General features: G+C 48.8%; 7 protein-coding genes across 7 annotated transcripts; 3 read left to right on the top strand and 4 right to left on the bottom strand.

The window, feature by feature from the left end:
• On the bottom strand, positions 1-761 carry V1508DRAFT_394186 (uncharacterized protein; the record flags this gene model as incomplete). Its single annotated transcript, XM_066937987.1, has 2 exons — positions 1-353; positions 377-761. The coding sequence occupies 2 exons, from the start codon at positions 759-761 to the stop codon at positions 1-3; spliced, it is 738 nt and encodes a 245-aa protein (XP_066798936.1).
• Positions 762-1,183: 422 nt separating this feature from the next.
• V1508DRAFT_407396 (uncharacterized protein) lies at positions 1,184-3,968 on the bottom strand. The gene has a single exon (XM_066938859.1). The coding sequence runs from the start codon at positions 3,535-3,537 to the stop codon at positions 1,324-1,326; it is 2,214 nt and encodes a 737-aa protein (XP_066798935.1). The 5' UTR covers positions 3,538-3,968; the 3' UTR covers positions 1,184-1,323.
• A 475-nt stretch (positions 3,969-4,443) lies between these two features.
• V1508DRAFT_429413 (kinase-like domain-containing protein) lies at positions 4,444-7,209 on the top strand (the record flags this gene model as incomplete). The annotated part of the gene is made up of 3 exons (XM_066941886.1): positions 4,444-4,583; positions 4,642-4,715; positions 4,769-7,209. The coding sequence occupies 3 exons, from the start codon at positions 4,444-4,446 to the stop codon at positions 7,207-7,209; spliced, it is 2,655 nt and encodes an 884-aa protein (XP_066798934.1).
• Positions 7,210-7,834: 625 nt separating this feature from the next.
• On the top strand, positions 7,835-9,910 carry V1508DRAFT_436200 (transmembrane amino acid transporter protein-domain-containing protein). Its single transcript, XM_066942105.1, has 2 exons — positions 7,835-8,316; positions 8,401-9,910. The coding sequence occupies exons 1-2, from the start codon at positions 8,097-8,099 to the stop codon at positions 9,738-9,740; spliced, it is 1,560 nt and encodes a 519-aa protein (XP_066798933.1). The 5' UTR covers positions 7,835-8,096; the 3' UTR covers positions 9,741-9,910.
• Positions 9,860-11,741, bottom strand: V1508DRAFT_1305 (uncharacterized protein). The gene is made up of 3 exons (XM_066935958.1): positions 11,462-11,741; positions 11,245-11,401; positions 9,860-11,174 (listed from the first exon to the last, which is right to left on the bottom strand). Exons 1-3 carry the CDS (start codon positions 11,592-11,594, stop codon positions 9,980-9,982), a joined length of 1,485 nt encoding a protein of 494 aa, XP_066798932.1. The 5' UTR covers positions 11,595-11,741; the 3' UTR covers positions 9,860-9,979.
• A 502-nt stretch (positions 11,742-12,243) lies between these two features.
• Positions 12,244-14,540, top strand: V1508DRAFT_407384 (transcription factor Opi1-domain-containing protein). The gene is made up of 2 exons (XM_066938858.1): positions 12,244-12,595; positions 13,177-14,540. Exons 1-2 carry the CDS (start codon positions 12,328-12,330, stop codon positions 14,274-14,276), a joined length of 1,368 nt encoding a protein of 455 aa, XP_066798931.1. The 5' UTR covers positions 12,244-12,327; the 3' UTR covers positions 14,277-14,540.
• Positions 14,541-14,547: 7 nt separating this feature from the next.
• Positions 14,548-16,759, bottom strand: V1508DRAFT_401321 (tRNA synthetases class I (C) catalytic domain-containing protein; the record flags this gene model as incomplete). The annotated part of the gene is made up of 3 exons (XM_066938410.1): positions 14,548-16,545; positions 16,591-16,687; positions 16,746-16,759. 3 exons carry the CDS (start codon positions 16,757-16,759, stop codon positions 14,548-14,550), a joined length of 2,109 nt encoding a protein of 702 aa, XP_066798930.1.
• Positions 16,760-18,052: the final 1,293 nt, after the last annotated feature.

Raw genomic sequence — 18,052 nt, 5'->3', positions numbered from 1 at the left:
CTAGTAAGAAGCTGCGCTGGACGGTTGACCATGTAATTCTTCGTCTACATATGGTTTAACATCAGCAAGCTGGACAGCCAGTGCATATGCTTCTTCTTCCATATTATCTTCGATCCTTCGCCAATTTCTGTAAATGCAAGACATCAGGTTCAGCGTCTGTTGCATCTGCAAGTCTTTTTCCAGCCTCATACCCGAACCATGCTCCAAGTCCGCGAAAAAGGTAAACAAGTGGATGTAATCTCTCTGTTTCCTGTCGGCAAGACGGTACTCCAGGACAAATTTCTCGTATGCCCGCGCTAGAATAATTTGGTCATAATCCACGTGTTGATTCTGAAATTCTAGCATAATTTGCTCTATCTGAGTCATGAGATTTGACCCGGGCCCAGTATATCGCGATACTTCTCGAACTGCAGCGGAAGAACTAAACGCTTATAGTGCTCCCAAATACGGGTGATGTTATCCCAGTGAGTCTCGAATTCCGCATTCCAATAATCAATTGTAGTCTTAAAATAATCAGCGGTACATTCACCAGTTACACTGCCGAACTGAGTCAGAACAAGTTCGTTGTCCTCAACCGTTTTGTCGCAGTGCTCGCAATATGCCAGCTCACAGTTATACAGAGACCTCATAGCCTTTAAGAACTCCATAGGATTCGTGTTGAACGATACTGATTCATCGTGCCCCAAAGAATCTATGCTAGAATTTTGCTCCCTTTCTCCAACAACATTATCAACAGCGGTATCGTCCTCCAATGCAAGCATTTGCCTCCATGCCGTTGTTCGTGTGCAAGAACTGAAATCTGGGCCAACCCGGCAGCCAACATTAAGATTAAAGTGTCTCGTAGGCGGACTACTATTCAAAGCCTCTTTAAATGTTTGAACTTCCTTCTAAATAGTTGCACAGAGACTGCGAGCGTCTGTAGCTGCCGCAAATGCACTACCGTCGCCGGCGGTATGACCATCGTTGACAACTGTTCCTGGCGACTGACTTAGAGAGCGGCTAACGCAAGTTTCACAAAATCGCGAGAATCATTCGAATCGCTTTACAAAGAATACTGTTCTGCGAGAAGTAAAATCTGTATAGCCTTGGGATAGTCGTACAATGTTTGTAACGTTCTAAATCGGTCGGATTTGCTTCCTTTGCCCTCCCTAACCCGATGGGGGTGCCTAATCTTGCCTTAACAGGATACTTTATTTGTCTGCGAAGTTGCACTGCTGGCAAGGTTAACAAAGCTAGGTTAACAGAATTTATTATAGTTATTACGTTATGCGCAATAATACTGTACACGAGGGAATACATCACAGTAGCAGGCACAGATAGTGTTCACATCAACATGTAATAGCGATTAACTGGGATAGGTGACATATGGTAACTGCCAACAGCCTCAACTTTCTGCACTTGTTCCAAAGTGCCCATTTGCCTATCTTCAGTTTTTTTCTTCGCAGCTTCTCTCGCCTGCTGTTCAAGATTCGCCGCCAACCTCTCGACTTCGCGAAGATCTCGTTGGGCTTCTAGTAATAGCAAGGCGTATTTTTCTTGTAACTGGATATCTTTCAGATCCTGTACCTGGTGGGTAAGTATGTTTACATCTTGCATGCGATCGATGATTTCACCCTCCAACATATTCCGCTGCTGCGCAAACGACTTGTGAAGCTGAAGATAAAACTCTTGTGGTGATACTAATTGCGTGCTTGCTGCAGGGGTGGCTTCGTATTGTTGCACAGTCAGTTGCTTCTTCCTGATTGTAGTGCTCTTTGGCTTCTTTGGTAGCATTGCCGTCAGAGTAAGATTAACTAGCTTGGCCGTAGCATTTTCTTTTATGGAGTTCCAAATCACTTTCAAATTATTGTAAATGTGTGTGCGTTTCTCTCTCCACTCATATATTCTCTCCGCAATCTCTCCCTTCATCTCTAGCGTTAGTCGATGAAATTGATACTTCAGGCACATATCATTGGCACTAATAATCGCGTCCGCCTGATCTAGCATGTCAATAGCGTGGTTGAACGCCGCTAACTGCTGCTCCAACTTGCTCATTTTGCGCTGCTCAATTAGTTTCTTCTGGTATGTCTTTCTCCGATGATCCAATATGGTCAAAAACTTCCTCGCCGTTTCGTTCTGCTCAAAATACGTCACATTGCGAGACTCTAATTTTCTGATACTTGCGAATAAGTCCGCTGCTTTTTCCAACGATTTTTGACTTTCGTCGGAACCCCATCCAAGATAAAGAGCTTGCCGCAACACCGTAAAGTGGTTTCCGCATACGATCGTCAGATCTTCGGGGAGCTCAGCCGCCTGGAGAAGATTGTCGTCATAACTCTCGTACTTGGCCCTCTGTTTGAGCTTCTTCTCGGTGAGCTGCGAAGGTTCGAGTTGCGGAAACTTAAGTTCCCGCCGAGGCGGATCTTCTGGTAGCAAGCCTTTCCAGATCTTCAATTTGACAGTTCCGATGTCGTTTTCGCAGCGTGCCCTACTCAGTGCTTGTTCACGCTCCAGATAAAACTGCTCAGCTTCTGAAAGCCGGTAGGTCGTTGCCGGCACGAAGTCGTGCGCGTCAGGAGTCAGTGCATTGCGCTGGTTGGTGATATTCAGATCGCCGTCCCACAGCGGTTGCTCTCCAAGGACTGGTAGCGACTGCTGTTTGGATTTAACAGGCGACTTTTTCTTGAATTCTAACTGTGACTTCACTCTATGTTTTGAATGCGACTTCTTGTATCCTAATGGGGATAGTGACGACTTCTTGCAGTTTGCAAGTGATTTCTTATTGTAGCCTGTTGACTTCTTTTCTTGTGCTGCTTGCGACTTCTTGATATACTCCGTAGGAGAACTTTCGTTGCCATCTAATTGTAACTTCTCCTTGCGCTCCAGTCGCAACTTCTCATTTGTCTTTTTGAATTCTGATAGTAACTTCTCTTCGTACGCTAGTGAAGATTCCTCGTTGCACTCTGAATTAGACTTCTCACTGCACTCTGGCTTCATATTCGCTTTTGGTTCTTCCCTTAGTTGTTCCTGGAAGTCGTTGTTTGAGCTCGTCTGAAAAACCTGATGAACGGCTCTTGACACGCCTGACTGTGAGTCGACAGCCGGCAACTGATCTGCCATTGGTAAGGGCCATTCGTCTGGTAATTGTTCCTCGGTCAGGGAGTAATCGTCTTTTTCGTCCTCCGACAGTCCCTGAAATGTGTGTATATCTTGTTTCGACTGGTCATCAGACTGTTCCCAGAAAATCCCGACCTGCTTCCATTTTTTATGCCTCGAGCCATGCTTCGAAAGAGAGGACTGCCATTTGGGCAAGGCAAGTTGATCCCAATCCAAGGGCCTCGCCGACGGTCCCGAGACACTGTGATTCTGTAGTAGATACTCCTCTTCTGAGTTTTCCTCAATGGGGCTAGTCTCGTTGAACTCGTGGCCCTCGTTATGTCGTGCAGCCGCCGGTATGGACTCTCCAGGCAAAACGATCTGAGTAAACGACCGGAGCTGATTCGATGCCACTCGTGCGGGTGAATGCTTCGTGTCTTGCTGAACTTGATATTGAGTCATTTTACTAGGCCGAAGCGGTTCCAAATATATCCCTTGCGAATATGGCTAGCGCATGAGTCAAATAATAGAGATAGACATTATTGAGTACATTGTATATCAGCCTGGCGTTGGTGGCGTACGCTTAATGGGCGACCTAACCCAGTACACGAAAAGACCTGACTGGGTCTCGCCTTTTGGCCCGGGTCCGTTCCGAAAGGTGAATCGCGTGGAACTATGTATAACTAAGTTATACAGATATTATTTATTGATTGACTACGCGGTACTTGGGGAGAGCACGGCGTACGCGCCAGCGGGACTTTGTGAGATTATTCTGTAATCTGCAGAACTGCGGCGAGTTAATGGACGCCTCAAGGCAGCTAGTTGCATGGACGTTATTGTTAACTATTTTGCTGCAATTTGCCTTTTGTGTCAACAAGCTGTCAATAATCTGCTGGCGAGCTGCCAATGCAGGCCAAAAATTTGCCAGCAAAGAGACAAGGCAGACATAGTTACCCGGAGGAACCCTGGCTCAGGCACGCTCAGGCACGGGGACGCAGGTCCCACCTGCGCTAGGACAAAACAAGCAAATAGGCTGCCAGATACGGTGTAGACTGTGAAGCCTTGTTGGCGCACAAACGCGGCCCTCCTTCTTTGTGGTTTCACGACCGTTTCAGGCGTTTGCTTCCACAAATCCCCGCCTGGCATGGGCTAGCCTCAGCCATCCCGGCCGAAGAAAATACTCCGCTCATCGCGACTTCGTGATCGTGACATCAATTTATCTCGTCCTTTCGGTTCCTCGACTTAACGATTCTTCTGCTCTGTCTACGACCCAGGGTGCATTGCGCACCTGGCCTGAGCGACACTTCCGTATCAGCCTGCCAGTCGGTTGAAGTGTCTTCGTGTCCTCATTCCTGAGCGCGCGAGAGCATGGCCGTATTGTTACCGCATCCACTTGTCGGCTCGCCTCTCCGCTCGCCGCCCGCCATGGCCGCTACTTCCACCACCGACCTCTTGAGCCCGACGTCGTCCGTGTTCTCCGACTCAAACAGTCTTCTAGACGAGATAAGGTATATCGCTCGCGTCAGCCCTGTGTTAATGGCGCAAGAACTAACACTCCGACTACAGGCACTGGGATGAGTCGAAGGTCGCCGAGTGGTTGCGTTCGGTCAACTGCGCCAAATACATTCGATTGTTTGAAGGTAAGTCCGTGTCGGAGTCCATCTGTCCTGCATAACGTTTAATCCATATCCAGAAAACCATATCAACGGCGAAGCTCTTTTGGAAGTCGATCAGAACGTTGTCAAAGAGCTAGGAATCACCAAAGTCGGCGACAGAGTACGACTGTTTGTGGCCATCAAGGCGCTACGAAACAAATGCTACGCGACAGTTCGCAAGAACAAGTCTCCACTCGCGCAGCAGGATCAATCGTCAATCTCGCCGTTTGCTTCTCAGTCGTCTGCAGTCTCCCCTAGCCTCTCTAATCCCCGACCAGAATCCCCATTCGATCCGTCGTACAATCATGGTGCTCGGCATGCACAGTCGCCGGCATTTCCGCCATCATCATCACAACCTACAACTTCGCAGTCAAAACACGGACCTAGCGCAACCTCTTCAAATCCCACCTCGCGCTCAGTCTCACAGACCTCGATCGCTCCAACCGCACAGCCATCCGAGCCCCTGAAACAGAACGTGGTCAAGTTCATATTTCAGCAAGGCCACACTAAAACCGTCGACATTAACGGGTGCTTCAACGCCGAGTCAATCATAAAAAAGGGAATCCGCAAGTTCGGATCGAAGGATCAGGCCAGTAACTGGACGGTCTATGTGACGACAGACACAGGTTCGGCGCGCAATGTTGAGGATATGGAACTCGTAGCTATTTGCCACACTGCCGAACGACTAGAACGAGAACGGTTAATATTAGTGCGCGCTGGGCAGGTTCCGTCCACTGACGAGTATCAGAAGTCAATCCAGATTGCGCGAGAGCAGCTGGCTAGAGAGGTGCCGCAGCGGCCGGGAACCTACATCGAAAGCACCGATGACCGGATATCGAACTTGCGTGGCTCTTTAGTAGGCAACCAACCAACACCGCAACTTCCACCGCCACCTCGACGAAACCACGCTGACGAAAGTTCGGATAGCTCGAGTAGGAAAACCATGCGAAATTTCTTTGGTCAGCGACCGCCGAGTGAGCTTATCTCATCCAATCTCGCAGAGTACTTTCCAGGTCACGAGAACAGGGTGCTGGAGCAGACGGTGCGGAATTCTATGCGGCGTTCGAAACGGATTTCGGGAATGTCGAAGCGGATATCTGTTGCTACTACTGCCTCATATGCTAGCTCGAACCGCGAGTCGTTACCGCCCGTTCCGACTGTCGGTGAGACGTGGCTGAATGCCGGGACCGTCCAACAGCCTGTTCAACAGCAGAACACCGGTGGAAGCAGTCGCAAATCCGCTTTACTAACTTCATCGCCACCATCAAGAACATCATCAACATTTAGGCGGATAGGCGCCCATCGGAGTACAAACAGCGGGGCATCTTCAATCCTTGCAGACGATGACTCTGATATCCGGCGGTCTCCTATCGAAGGGCCGCCAGTTGATGAGGAGGATCTGTATGCACGACAGGTCAGTTCTTCATCAACCAGTCGTCCATTCTCGGTCTTTTCTCGCGCGGAGACTATCAGCAGCGCGCTTTCAGATAATAACTCTTACATCGAAGTTGACAATGTCGAGGACATACCGGAGGAGATGTCGGATGCAGAATATGATGCTCATGAAATCGACGGCGGCCCTACGCGATGGATCAAAGGCGCGTTAATTGGATCCGGCTCTTTCGGCAGCGTCCTACTCGGTTTGAATGCACTGACTGGCGAGCTCATGGCTGTTAAGCAGGTCGAGATGACCAAGAATGATAAGCAAGGCGATCCGGCTAGGAAGAAGTCTATGATTGACGCTCTGCAGCGCGAGATCCAGTTACTTCGAGACTTGCATCACGAGAACATTGTGCAGTATCTTGGATCAAACTCTGATGGGCAGTATCTTAATATTTTCTTGGAGTACGTCCCTGGTGGATCTGTTGCGGCTTTGTTGAATAACTACGGGCCGTTCGAGGAGCCTCTCATTCGCACATTTGTGCGACAGATTTTGTGCGGGTTGAGTTACCTTCACGACAAGGATATTATTCACCGAGATATCAAGGGCGCGAACGTCTTGGTTGACAACAAAGGCAAGATCAAAATTTCTGACTTTGGTATCTCTAAGCGTGTGGAGGCTGGATTGCTTTCGAACAATCAGCATCACCGTCCATCTCTACAAGGTTCAGTATACTGGATGGCACCAGAAGTTGTCAAGCAGACTTCGTATACGCGGAAAGCAGATATATGGTCATTAGGCTGTCTCATCGTCGAGATGTTCACTGGTACTCATCCGTTCCCCGAATTTTCGCAGATGCAAGCACTCTTCAAAATCGGCACGCTTTGCTCACCTGAGATTCCCAAAGAATCGACAATCGAGGCAAATGAGTTCTTAACACGCACATTCGAACTTGACCACGAGAAACGGCCTACAGCACAGGAACTTTTGCTACACCCGTTCCTGAGCCCGATCGTTTCCGGTCGCGCCGCACAGCCAACTTCGCAGGCAGGCGCAATGGCGGATGGGTTGGCTGCAGCAGCGCAGTTTGTGAAGTAAAATTATATAATAATGCTTTTTTATGAGTTGCTTTGATTGACTTTTAATGAATATTAAGGTGGTATGCCCCTCTGCATTAATAATAATTTATGTGGCATCGTTTGTTTGATGTTATTTAATAACGCATTTCGGATATGAAAAAAGTGAATTTGATTATGTTTGCTAGAGTCTGCATGTTGTACAGGTAAATTTTCGGGGTCTTAATTTGTTTTATATATTATTTGTTAATTAATATTAGTTATTGTTCTTCGTTGCACACGAGAGTTTTTGTTAGGGATTTGTTTCTTTGTGAGAGTTAGATGTGTATTGAATCGTTTAGATTAGATAATATAGATAATTGCGTTTTTCACATGCGTGCGCGCTGATCTCCGATCAATCTTGCGCAAGCCTGTTGCCATCTCCTAAGTAGGGGACAACTCTCGATTGGGCGTTCATGACAGTATTCTAACCAGCGGTCACGAACGCGATCACACGACAAGAACCGTCCTGAGCAAAATGGTTCGTAATAGTCACAAGGTGCATTCAACAAATCACGCGGGGTTAGTACCGGTCATGCGACCGTCTGGGTGACACGGAATTTATGTCGCCGGGCCAGGAGATAGCAGAGAATTATTAAACCTTGGTGTGTTCAGCGGAAACAAGTAGAAATAAGATATTAATACACAGGAGGTTTGCAAAGTCCATTCGAAGGATATATGGTACAACTCCTTCTGCGACATATTCGGTAACTGTTGTGCCGGATACGTGCGTCTGAGATCTTATACGTTGGACCAGCTGGAGGGCGGGATATATTCTGTTTTTACGCTTCCGGTGATCGTCGTACTATCTGTTAGTCAACAATCTAAGCTGCATTTTTACGTTCGACAGATCCCACCAACTCAAAGATCATGGCGATGGATTCTACAATAATGCTCCCACACGGACGCTCCCCGAACAGTAATATTGCTGTGGTCGAGTACGTCGAAAATGACGAAGACGAGGACTTCAACATCAATCATATTTCGGACGACGAATTCGAGAACGAGGCAACGGCGAATCATGGCAAATTACATGTCGGAACGGCTGGAATGACATCTAGCGTTGCAAATTTGTCAAATACTATCCTTGGTGAGTTTAGTTAAGGAATTATGCCGGGGAGGGGGAAGTGGCGAGAAGGCGTCTAGAAATAGTACTAAGAATGAAATTATGTAGGAGCGGGTATTCTGGCAATGCCGTACGCTTTGAAGAACGATGGCGTGTTTCTCGGATTTATTGTAATACTTGTATCCGGCTTTACAGCAGGCGCGGGCTTATTCTTGCAGTACCGTTGCTCACGGTATCTAGACCGCGGCACTGCTTCATTCTTCGCTATCGCGCAAAAAACCTACCCGTCTCTCGCCGCGCTGTTCGACACTGCAATCGCGATTAAATGCTTTGGAGTAGGTGTGTCCTATCTCATTATTATTGGGGACCTAATGCCGCAAGTTATCGCTGATTTCTTCTTTGCGGACGGAAACGTAGGGGACACGATTTTCGTCTCCAGAAGATTCTGGATCTCGTGTTTCATGGCGGCGTTAATTCCGCTATGTTTTCTACGACGGCTGGATTCTTTGAAATATACTTCCGTGATTGCGTTGCTCGCGATCGGGTATTTGACTGTCTTGGTAATCGGACACTGGTTAGTGGGCGATACACTCTCATACCGCGGCACAATTTCTATTGGTCCGTCCTCGCTCTCCGGCGTACTTTCGACACTGCCGATCGTCATTTTCGGATTCACTTGCCATCAAAACATGTTTTCGATCGTGAACGAGTTAAAAGATAACCGTCCCACGAACGTACTGTTTATTATCTTCTCGTCGATCGGGTCCGCCATTATTTTGTACACCTTGGTCGGGTTCACTGGTTATCTGTCCTACGGCGACAATGTCGGCGGCAACATCATCGGCATGTACGCGAGCTCGTTTTCGTCAGCCGTTGGGCGCGCCGCGATTGTGATTCTCGTTCTATTTTCGTACCCGTTGCAGTGTCACCCATGCCGCGCGTCTCTTGACCACATCTACACGCACTTTATCTTGCAGTCCACCGTATCGCCTGTGCGGTCAGGGGTCCAAAAGACGTCGATTCCGAAGCGGAGGTTTGTGGTGCTTACGAGCGTGATCATAGTGTTCTCGTATGTCGTCGCTATCACGGTCTCGTCTTTAGAAACCGTGCTCGCGTTCGTGGGCGCGACGGGGTCGACCTCGATATCGTTTATCCTACCCGGCATTTTCGGATACAAACTGTTAGGATCACCTTACCACTTGCCAATCCCGGATGTCAATGACGACGACGAGACGCTGGAGTCTGGTGAGACTGGTTTGCGACAAGCAGTCCGACTTGTGACGCCGGAGTTTGATGACTGGGATGGGGATAGGGAGATAGTGAGGGACCTTGATGGCGAGGGATACATAATCAAATACGCTAGTTTGGCACTAGCTGGCTGGGGTATTTTTATTATGGTGGTTTGTTTGGGGACGAATATCTGGTTGTTGAGGCATGCCAGAGATTAGTCTAGTGCGGCATAGATTTGGGGGAGTGGAGAGAGAACAGTTGTAAATAGTATAAGTATTGCAAGATGATGGTTAGGCATGACGGTTATATACAGCATTCCGAACGTTCTAGATGTGTTTTAATTGAATTATCTTACTAAAGACGAGATATAGGAAAATAATTAATCTAATGATTTGCTTAGATACAAGAAATTACGCCAACTTTTATGCTACTTCTCTGGCAGTTCACGTCATTTGTACTACTCTATATTCCTCTTCAAGGCATCCACAACCTCCTGCTGCCCCGCGATCCTGCTCTCCATATCTGCGACTTTTACTTCCCATGCATCGTAAATCTCGACCTCAGCAGCGTCTATCGCCGCTCTCGCAGCATCATGCACTTCTCGTTGGAATGCAGAGACGAGGGCGTCCCATTTCGATTGCACTCTTTTGAAGCCCAAAACTAATGCAAACAGCGCGAGTCCTGACATCGAATACCCTGTATACCCGAACCAGTACCACCCCGCGGTAGCAAGCAAAGCCACAGGTAGTTGTGTCAATAGAAACGTTGAAACAATAAGTCGTTGCGCGTCAGCATGTAATGTTGTCAACAAGCCATCCTTCACCTCTCGTTTCGCTTCGGCAATACTTGTCCCGATCTTGTCGATCTTTTCTTGAATAGCAGACGTCTGGAATATGGATGTGGATAGCGACACGGTCGACCGCACCGTGGGTGCTGTACTCAGTCTACCGAGAACAAAGACTAAGGCTCGCTCTGCTGTTGGTAGGAAATTCTTCAGGACCGTGCGCTCGCCGATGTCTTCTTTCAAATCGTCTACGACCCAGTATAGTTTCCACCACGTCGACTCCTTGGCGAAAGATTCCAGCCCCGGGACTAGCACGTCCCGAAGCTCGGTGTGGGCTGCCTGGGCCCAGTTTTTGCGGGCGGCAACAATGTCGCGGACGTCGTCGCCCTCTGCTGGTGTTCGAAGACTGGTGTCGACGTACGATTTTGACGCGCGGACATAGTCTTCGCAGGTCTTTATGACTGTCTTGACGAGATTGCGAAATAAAGTGTCGCGGTCGGTAAGGATTTTTGCGAGTGTTGTTAAATTCGACTTTTGCGCCCACTCGTCGTCAGAAAGTAACAAAGATTCCGCGGCTTTCGTCGAAATCACGATTGCTGAGTTTGAAATATTTTGACTTTCAGTTGGTATCGATGGTAGATCGAGAATACGTTGAATGGGGATTATTGTCTCTGGTAATCGCTCTGTCAACGACGGTATGCTGTCTGATATGTATAAATGGAGATGGCAGGATTCGTATATGTCTTCATGCGATTCCGGAGTGCGCACACTTTCTAGAAATGTGATGTTATGTTTCAGTAAGAATGACGACGGGACGCCAAACATCTGTATGAAGTTTGTGACTGTTTCCGTTAATTGCTGGGCGCCCCTAAGAATTGTTAGTGTTATTATTCGACGACCGTATGGGAGAAATGTGAGACGAATAATTGACGACGTACTGTACTCGAGAGTCTTTTCCTAGTGTCCGCGCCTTGACCGTACCGTGCCATTCGAGCTCGTTTGCTGCTAGTTTCGAATAAGACAAGGGCATTTCGAGCAACAATAGCGAGTCCAGCACCCGCTTCGTCGCCGTCCGGTCCATATCTAATGGAATGACTGTCCAATGAATACTCAGCAACTAGGCCATGCACCTATACATTTGATAATAAGACCTACTGGCGACTTTTGTGGGGTAGAGGGGATCAGTGGACGCGAGGGCGAGAGCAGCGCGAGCGCGGAGGCTGCCCAGCGAAGGGAAGCGCTTCTGGACAGCAGAGAGCGCTGTCCGCAGTGCAGCGACTGGCGGCATGTAGAGTAGTGCAATTGCGACTGCGAGTCGCGACGTGAATTGTTGCTTTGTGCTGTACTATTATTCTGCTTGCTGGTATCATACAGAGCATTTTCAAGTAGCGCGTTACACTCGATGAGGCTGACACGTGATCTAGAGCAGCAAACATAACGCGGATGCGCCATAATCGTGGCAACGTTAATGGCACGGAGTCGGCCAGCGAAACACCGAGGGTCCGCTGCGTAGCACCAAAAGCAAAGTGCAGGAGCCTCGGTCGGTTCCGTGGTCGGTAGCGTGAGAGTAGTACAGAAAGCAGATGGAGTGTGCCGAGGCAGAATTGGAGAATGACAACGGCCGTTGTTCGTCAAATCGTGGTCGTCGCTGTGACGAAATCGACTGGATTTGTTGGGCCGCAGACGCGGAACACACCGAAATCGTCGCGAGCACGAGCAGCACGAGCACACGTCAGGCCTTGTTTTGGAGACTGGTATCCGGGCCACTGCGCGGCTCCTCACGCTTTCTCTCAGTATCGTTGCCATTTTTGTGCGGGCAGATGACCTGGCACGCGGGCGCGCTCCGTCGGCAGGGCCCAGAACAGATCCGTCTTTCGCACGTTCACGAAGGGTCGCAGCTCAAAATGTATTATGGCGGGCCCTCTCACGTAGGATCGTTTCGTCCTCTTGCTCAGGGTGCTGCCTGTCTCCATCACCACCACAACAACTACTCCACAAGACCAGCACCAGCATCTTCGACAATGGCAGCAGACACACCGCGCTTGCTGCCAGACGGCAGATTGTCCATCCACGCCCTCTGTCTGCCCGAAAACGTCCCGCTTGAAGCGCATCCTCAAGTCCCCTACTACGACGCAGACTCTAACACACCGCTGTCCGCATACTCCTCTAACACAACTGCATACACTTCTTCCGCCGACGATGACGAGACAATGTCCTTCACCTCCGGCTTGTCCATCGACGACCCCGACGTGCGTCTCGCTGCAGAGGCTCTCGAGGATCTTCGCTGTGGTATGTATCGCTGTCACATTTCGTATCGCAGTATCATAATGCAGCATCCTGCACAAGCAGCCAAAAGATAAGAGGAGGAGTCTAGAACATCATATATCAATATGTCGCACCTAAGAGCTTTCGTGGCTGTCAAGAATTGCGGCCGCTATGCGCTTATATCATGTTTTTGGCGGTGTATAGCGGCGGCGTTTCACGTGCAACTTTTGGGGTCCCTCAGCGCGACCATGGCGTATATGCCGACAGCTTTCCAACCAGCACCTACGCTTTTGTTTAACTTCATTTGCTGCTTGCAAATAGTGTATATTCAAGTATGGGAGTGGTCGATCTATGTCAATAGTATATGCCGTGGCGACGCTACCCATAGCACAACCGGGTAGAAGTGTGTCTCTCTTTCACATGGACCCTGTGTCACGCTGCTACTTCACCGCCGCCAAAGCCGAAATACTAGCTCGTTTTGTCTTCTCTTTCGCGTACAGCGACCTCTTTTTCTCTTTGATACCCTCGGCTTGTGTGGTAGTGCATACGGGTCACTGCCTTCCGACAACTTCTCTTCGCGTTTTCTCTGCTAACGTGCTCATTAGAATACGCAACCGACAAACAATCTACTCCCGAGCAGAAACCGCAACCATCCTCCGAGTCCGAACACCGTTCCCAACCACAAAGTGAGCTATTCAACCGCATGTCGAATTACACTCTTGTTTCCTCCGCTGTCAAGGCTTACGAGTCTGGAAAATCCTATTCCCGTGGCTTCAAGTATGGTGCTGAGATGGTCGAGTCTGTCGCGCGGCCTGTCGTAAGAAGGTTCGAACCACTGGAAGGGTTCGCCCTACGGCAACTTGATCGGCTTGAACGAAAGTCTACCTCGTCGGATATCGAGAAACAGGCGCCTCTATCGCCGCGGACTCAGGTCGATGTCACGCAGTCCCCGTCGTCGTCGCGGTGGCACACTGTCATCACCAACGCGTCCGGGCTTACAGTCGCCATGTCGGACGAGTCGCTCAAGAGCTTGCGATATTGTCTGCAGTGGCTCAAATACGCGAATTCACATCTCACGAAAGCTGTCGACACGCTGCAAGCTCTCCTCGAGGAGCAGCAGCAGCGGTCCCAGCAAACACTTCCTCTCACCCATTCGACTGACGTGTCATCGAACGCTTCAGCTTCACAACAACAGCAGAGACGATCACAATTACTTGCCAAAGTAGCGGCTACAAAGGCCGATATTGTAGCAACAATCAAGAAAGTCGTTGGTGTAGTGTCAACATATGCTGGTGCTGCGCTGCCCGAACCTGCCCGATCGCATGTTCGTGGATATCTGCTCATTCTGCCGTCGCGCTGGGCCCAGGCGTCATCGGCGCTACCTGACAGTCGGAGGAATACAGCAGACAGACAGGATGAATCGTCCGATCGCGAACACGCGAACCGCGTCATTGTCCTTGCGTCAGAGGCTTTGCAAATGCTCGGTGGTGTCATGCACGTTGTGGGTGATACACTCGACAGAGCTGAAGGTTGGTGCGATCGGATGGGCCGACGACAGCCCGGTGCATCTGAGTCCATGGAAGACGTCAAGATGGAGGATGAGAGTGCTGGTGAAGGTCCGTACAGCAAGTCTGCCGCTGAACCGGACATTATGTACGAGCGTCAGGAGTTTGATCAAGACCAGGATGTTGTTATGAGTGGATAATCTCTGCGTTATGGTGCAATTGTGAACTGTGTGTGTATTTAAAATGGATATTTGCTATATCGTTTTAATCGCTGTTTTTTATGTCAATATGGCCTTGGGTATTATGTTGTTGTTTTTGTAATGGCGAAAGGGATTGTGCTTTGTCTTCATGTTTTCTTGTTGTTGATGAACTTTGTTTATGACTTGAAATGTGGCACTACAATTCTGTATTAATAAAGCAGTTAATGCCATCAACCGTCTATATTTAAGTATAACAGATGCACGGTCTAAATTACAGCTCTTGCCCGGTCTCGTCTTTCCATTTTAAATATTCCGCATGCAGTTTCTGCTGCGCATCATACTCTTTCTGTAATTTCTTCCTCCGACTTTTGGCGAGTTCAGCGCCATTCTTATCATGCGTCGGCACTCCATTGTCATCCCACGCACTAAACTCCTCGGAGTTACCAAACATCTTCGCTGGATCCAGCGTTCCTTTCACGAGCCGTTCACGCAATTTCCGTTCTTCTTCCTGTTTGGCCTTTTGCTTCCGTTCAGCCTTCGCTTTTTCTTTCACTTCCTTGTCAGCTTTTTGTGCGAGCAGCTCGGCTTTGTCGACGAATTTGATTAGTGCGCCTTGTGACCCTTCACGGTCATCTAGGGACACGCCTAATTCGAGTAGGTCTTCGTCACGAACACGGTCGCTCGCTTGCAAGAACTCAGAATATGGCGCCTTGGCGATTGCCTTACTTCTAATTTCATCGCGGTAGGTAGACAGCGCTTTCAAGTACGGCGTCGCGATGTCTTGCGCCGACACTCCGTTCGCATTCTCCGTCGACCCAGACGACCACCCAATCGCGTCTTCCTGCCCGTCCAAACCAAAGATCGACAGAATCCGGGTTATCCATCGCGCAACTTCTGTCAGGGCCGGGATACTTGCTCCCGCTTTGGTCACCGAGATATACACGTTTGCTTTTGCCACGAGCGAACTTATGGTCTGCAGTGCCTGGGGTGTGGACAAGTTGTCGCACAATGCGGCATGCACGTCAGTTTGCGCACTTTCGATGTCTTTGAAAAGTTGTCGTTCGAGCTGGCCGAAGCGCTGTGGCACATGCAAGCCTTTCTTGACCTCCACCGCTTCATCGGAAATCAACGCCCGCACGACCGCGAAGAAATTATTTAACGTAGTCTCAAACGTTTTGACTTCTTTAATCAAACCCTCTTTGAAATCGAGTGAGTTATTCCACTGCGTGAGCGCGAATGCGAGACGAACCTGTCGCGCGGAATATTTTTCGAGTGCGTCGCCTATTGTGATGAAGTTTTTCAAGCTCTTGCTCATTTTCAAGCCCTCGATGTGTAAATGGCCAGGGTGGAGGAAATAATTGACCCATTGATTGCACTCGTGGTACGCTTCAGACTGTGCTAGTTCATTGTCGTGGTGCGGGAACGCGAGATCGATGCCCCCGCTATGAATGTCCATTTGGCTACCTATCGTTTCGCTAGCCATGACCGAGCATTCGATATGCCATCCAGGCCTGCCTTTACCCCATGGTGACTCCCACTCAGGTTCACCAGGCTTACTCGCTTTCCACAGTGCGAAATCAAACGACGATTTCTTGCCGTCAGCTGTAGTCTTGATGGACAGACTTCCCTCGCCCTCATCAATCAAGTCTGTTTTGCCGCGACTCCATGGCTGTAGTTTCGCATACACATGTTTTCCTTCAGCCTCAAACGCCGCCGTGTCAAAATACACACTCCCCTGCGCTTCATAAGCGTACCCGTTGTCCACCATCCGCGCTACAAACGCAACAATCTGCGGAACGTATTCCGATACGCGCGTAACCACTGTCGGCGGCAACACATTCAGAGCACGCATGTCCTCGTTGAAACGCTGCTCCCAGTACGCCGGCAAGTCCCTGAATATTGCCGGGTCGCGCACACTCGCACCCTCTTCTTTGTCCAGTAACAGGATCAACACGTCTTTAGCGGCCTCGAGCACTTCTTTGGAGGATCTCTCCGGATTTACGACAATAGAAGACATTGCACCGTAAGCGGCTTTCAAAGCGGAGAAATGCATGCTGAATTTCGGGTTTTCTTTTGCTTCAGTGGGAACATCGACCGTGGATGTCCACTCTGCAAAGGCAGCTGGGGACGATGTGGGCGCCGCAGGGAGGTTATTTTCCGCGTAGAATTTCCAAGACGCAGTGATTTTGTCGAGAACGGATTGCGTGAGCGTAGGATTCTGCTCAACGTAGCGTTCGTAGAGGTAATTCTGCCTTGCGCGGATGATGATCTAAATTTGTTAGCGCAGTCTGAAGAAGTGGTAAATAACACAAACCTTGTCGTCGATATCTGTCACGTTCTGAACAAAAAAAACGTCGAATCCAAAGTAATCTCGCAAGATTCGTCGCGAAATATCAGTAGACACGTAGTTTCTGTACTAGATCATCAGCACACTCTGCCAACGACTTCCCTCTAAAAACATTTGCGCACCTAGCATGGCCCATATGTCCCGCATCGTAGACTGTCGGTCCGCAGCAGTACCAGGTCACCCGCCGTTGGCTGATCGGTATAAACGGAGTCTTCCATTGTTAGCACGACCTATCCTGCACACCAATCCCCTCAGGCTCACCTTCGTTTTCGTAAGCGTGTTAAACAACTTCAATTCAGATGGCCTGCCCTCCGGTACATGCCATTCCGGCTGTCTGACTTTATTGTCTGCAGATGACGACATTCTAAACAACGTTTTTCCCGACGTGGAAAATCGCCTGCGAGTGTCGTTCGTGTCCTTGACAGCTAAAACTCCGGATGATCTCCGTCCCCGACTTGTACAAAACTGACTGAGCTTCCTCCTAAATCTTGATACCGCTTCCGCGTTTGAGACTGTAATGCTAGCACGAGGGAATGAATACAATGTGATCAAGCGCGATATCATGCACCCCTACCAGTGGACCAACACCAGCTAGGTTACCCGATTATGAACCGAACGTCTCACGTAACTCACGCTCACGTAAAGGTTATTAACAGCCGACTAAAGCAAAGTACTGAAATAAGAGAGTCGTCGGGGTCCTTGACTATATTCGAATCAAAAAAAAAAGTTCCTACGTGGTCTTGACTCATCGGGCCGATGTGTCCACATGTGTCACTACGCAATATACGTGACTTGCTGTAGGAACCTTAACTTTACCAGGGGGACTATTGTTGGGCTTATATCTCTGATGAATTATTATCCAAATGAATATTATTTGACCAAATCATTCTTATAATCCCAAATATCCAAGTGTGCCTTAAACATTGATGATAAACTGACTTGGAAACTTCAATAGACTCCTCCATAAATGCGTCCAAGTGTTAGTAATCTTCGCTCGGACATTGCGAGCACTAATCAGAATGAACACTACGTCTTCAGGAGGGTATTCGACATTCCGTCGTCAGCTTCTCCATTGCATCAATTATCGCTATGACAGGTCTATGCTCTAGCTGTAATCGGCAAGCACAGAATAAACAACGAGGCTCGTTAATACTCATCCAAAATATATATTTCATATACTAACTTGGATATGCCGGAGGACAGTTTCGCAGACGTGATGTGGAACAGGGCTATCAAGCATATTGTCTATATCCGGAATATCCGGATACTATGTATAATTACCTCTTACTATTTGTTGTCTTGGAGTGGGTACTTAAAATTCATATATGCCGCATATCGGGTAACGTACAGGATACAAATATCATGCTTGCAAATCCATCCTCTATACAGCTTCGATATCGCGGAAGGATTTAACAAATGCAATATAATA

Source organism: Lipomyces doorenjongii (assembly GCF_038497915.1).
Source record: "Lipomyces doorenjongii strain NRRL Y-27504 unplaced genomic scaffold V1508scaffold_1, whole genome shotgun sequence".
Lineage (NCBI taxonomy): Eukaryota > Fungi > Ascomycota > Lipomycetes > Lipomycetales > Lipomycetaceae > Lipomyces > Lipomyces doorenjongii.
Note: the sequence above shows the minus strand (reverse complement) of the source record. Positions and strands in the feature narration are given on the sequence as shown.

What these genes read in the sequence shown, in the direction of transcription:
- V1508DRAFT_407396 (XM_066938859.1), bottom strand. Translation starts at nt 3,537, where the DNA reads ATGACTCAATATCAAGTTCAGCAAGACACGAAGCATTCACCCGCACGA.
- V1508DRAFT_436200 (XM_066942105.1), top strand. Translation starts at nt 8,097, where the DNA reads ATGGCGATGGATTCTACAATAATGCTCCCACACGGACGCTCCCCGAAC. An exon ending in TTTGTCAAATACTATCCTTG is followed by an intron (nt 8,317 to 8,400) that starts GTGAGTTTAGTT and finishes GAAATTATGTAG; the next exon opens with GAGCGGGTATTCTGGCAATG.
- V1508DRAFT_1305 (XM_066935958.1), bottom strand. Translation starts at nt 11,594, where the DNA reads ATGCCGCCAGTCGCTGCACTGCGGACAGCGCTCTCTGCTGTCCAGAAG. An exon ending in CTACCCCACAAAAGTCGCCA is followed by an intron (nt 11,402 to 11,461) that starts GTAGGTCTTATT and finishes TTCATTGGACAG; the next exon opens with TCATTCCATTAGATATGGAC. An exon ending in GGAAAAGACTCTCGAGTACA is followed by an intron (nt 11,175 to 11,244) that starts GTACGTCGTCAA and finishes AACAATTCTTAG; the next exon opens with GGGCGCCCAGCAATTAACGG.
- V1508DRAFT_407384 (XM_066938858.1), top strand. Translation starts at nt 12,328, where the DNA reads ATGGCAGCAGACACACCGCGCTTGCTGCCAGACGGCAGATTGTCCATC. An exon ending in TCTCGAGGATCTTCGCTGTG is followed by an intron (nt 12,596 to 13,176) that starts GTATGTATCGCT and finishes CGTGCTCATTAG; the next exon opens with AATACGCAACCGACAAACAA.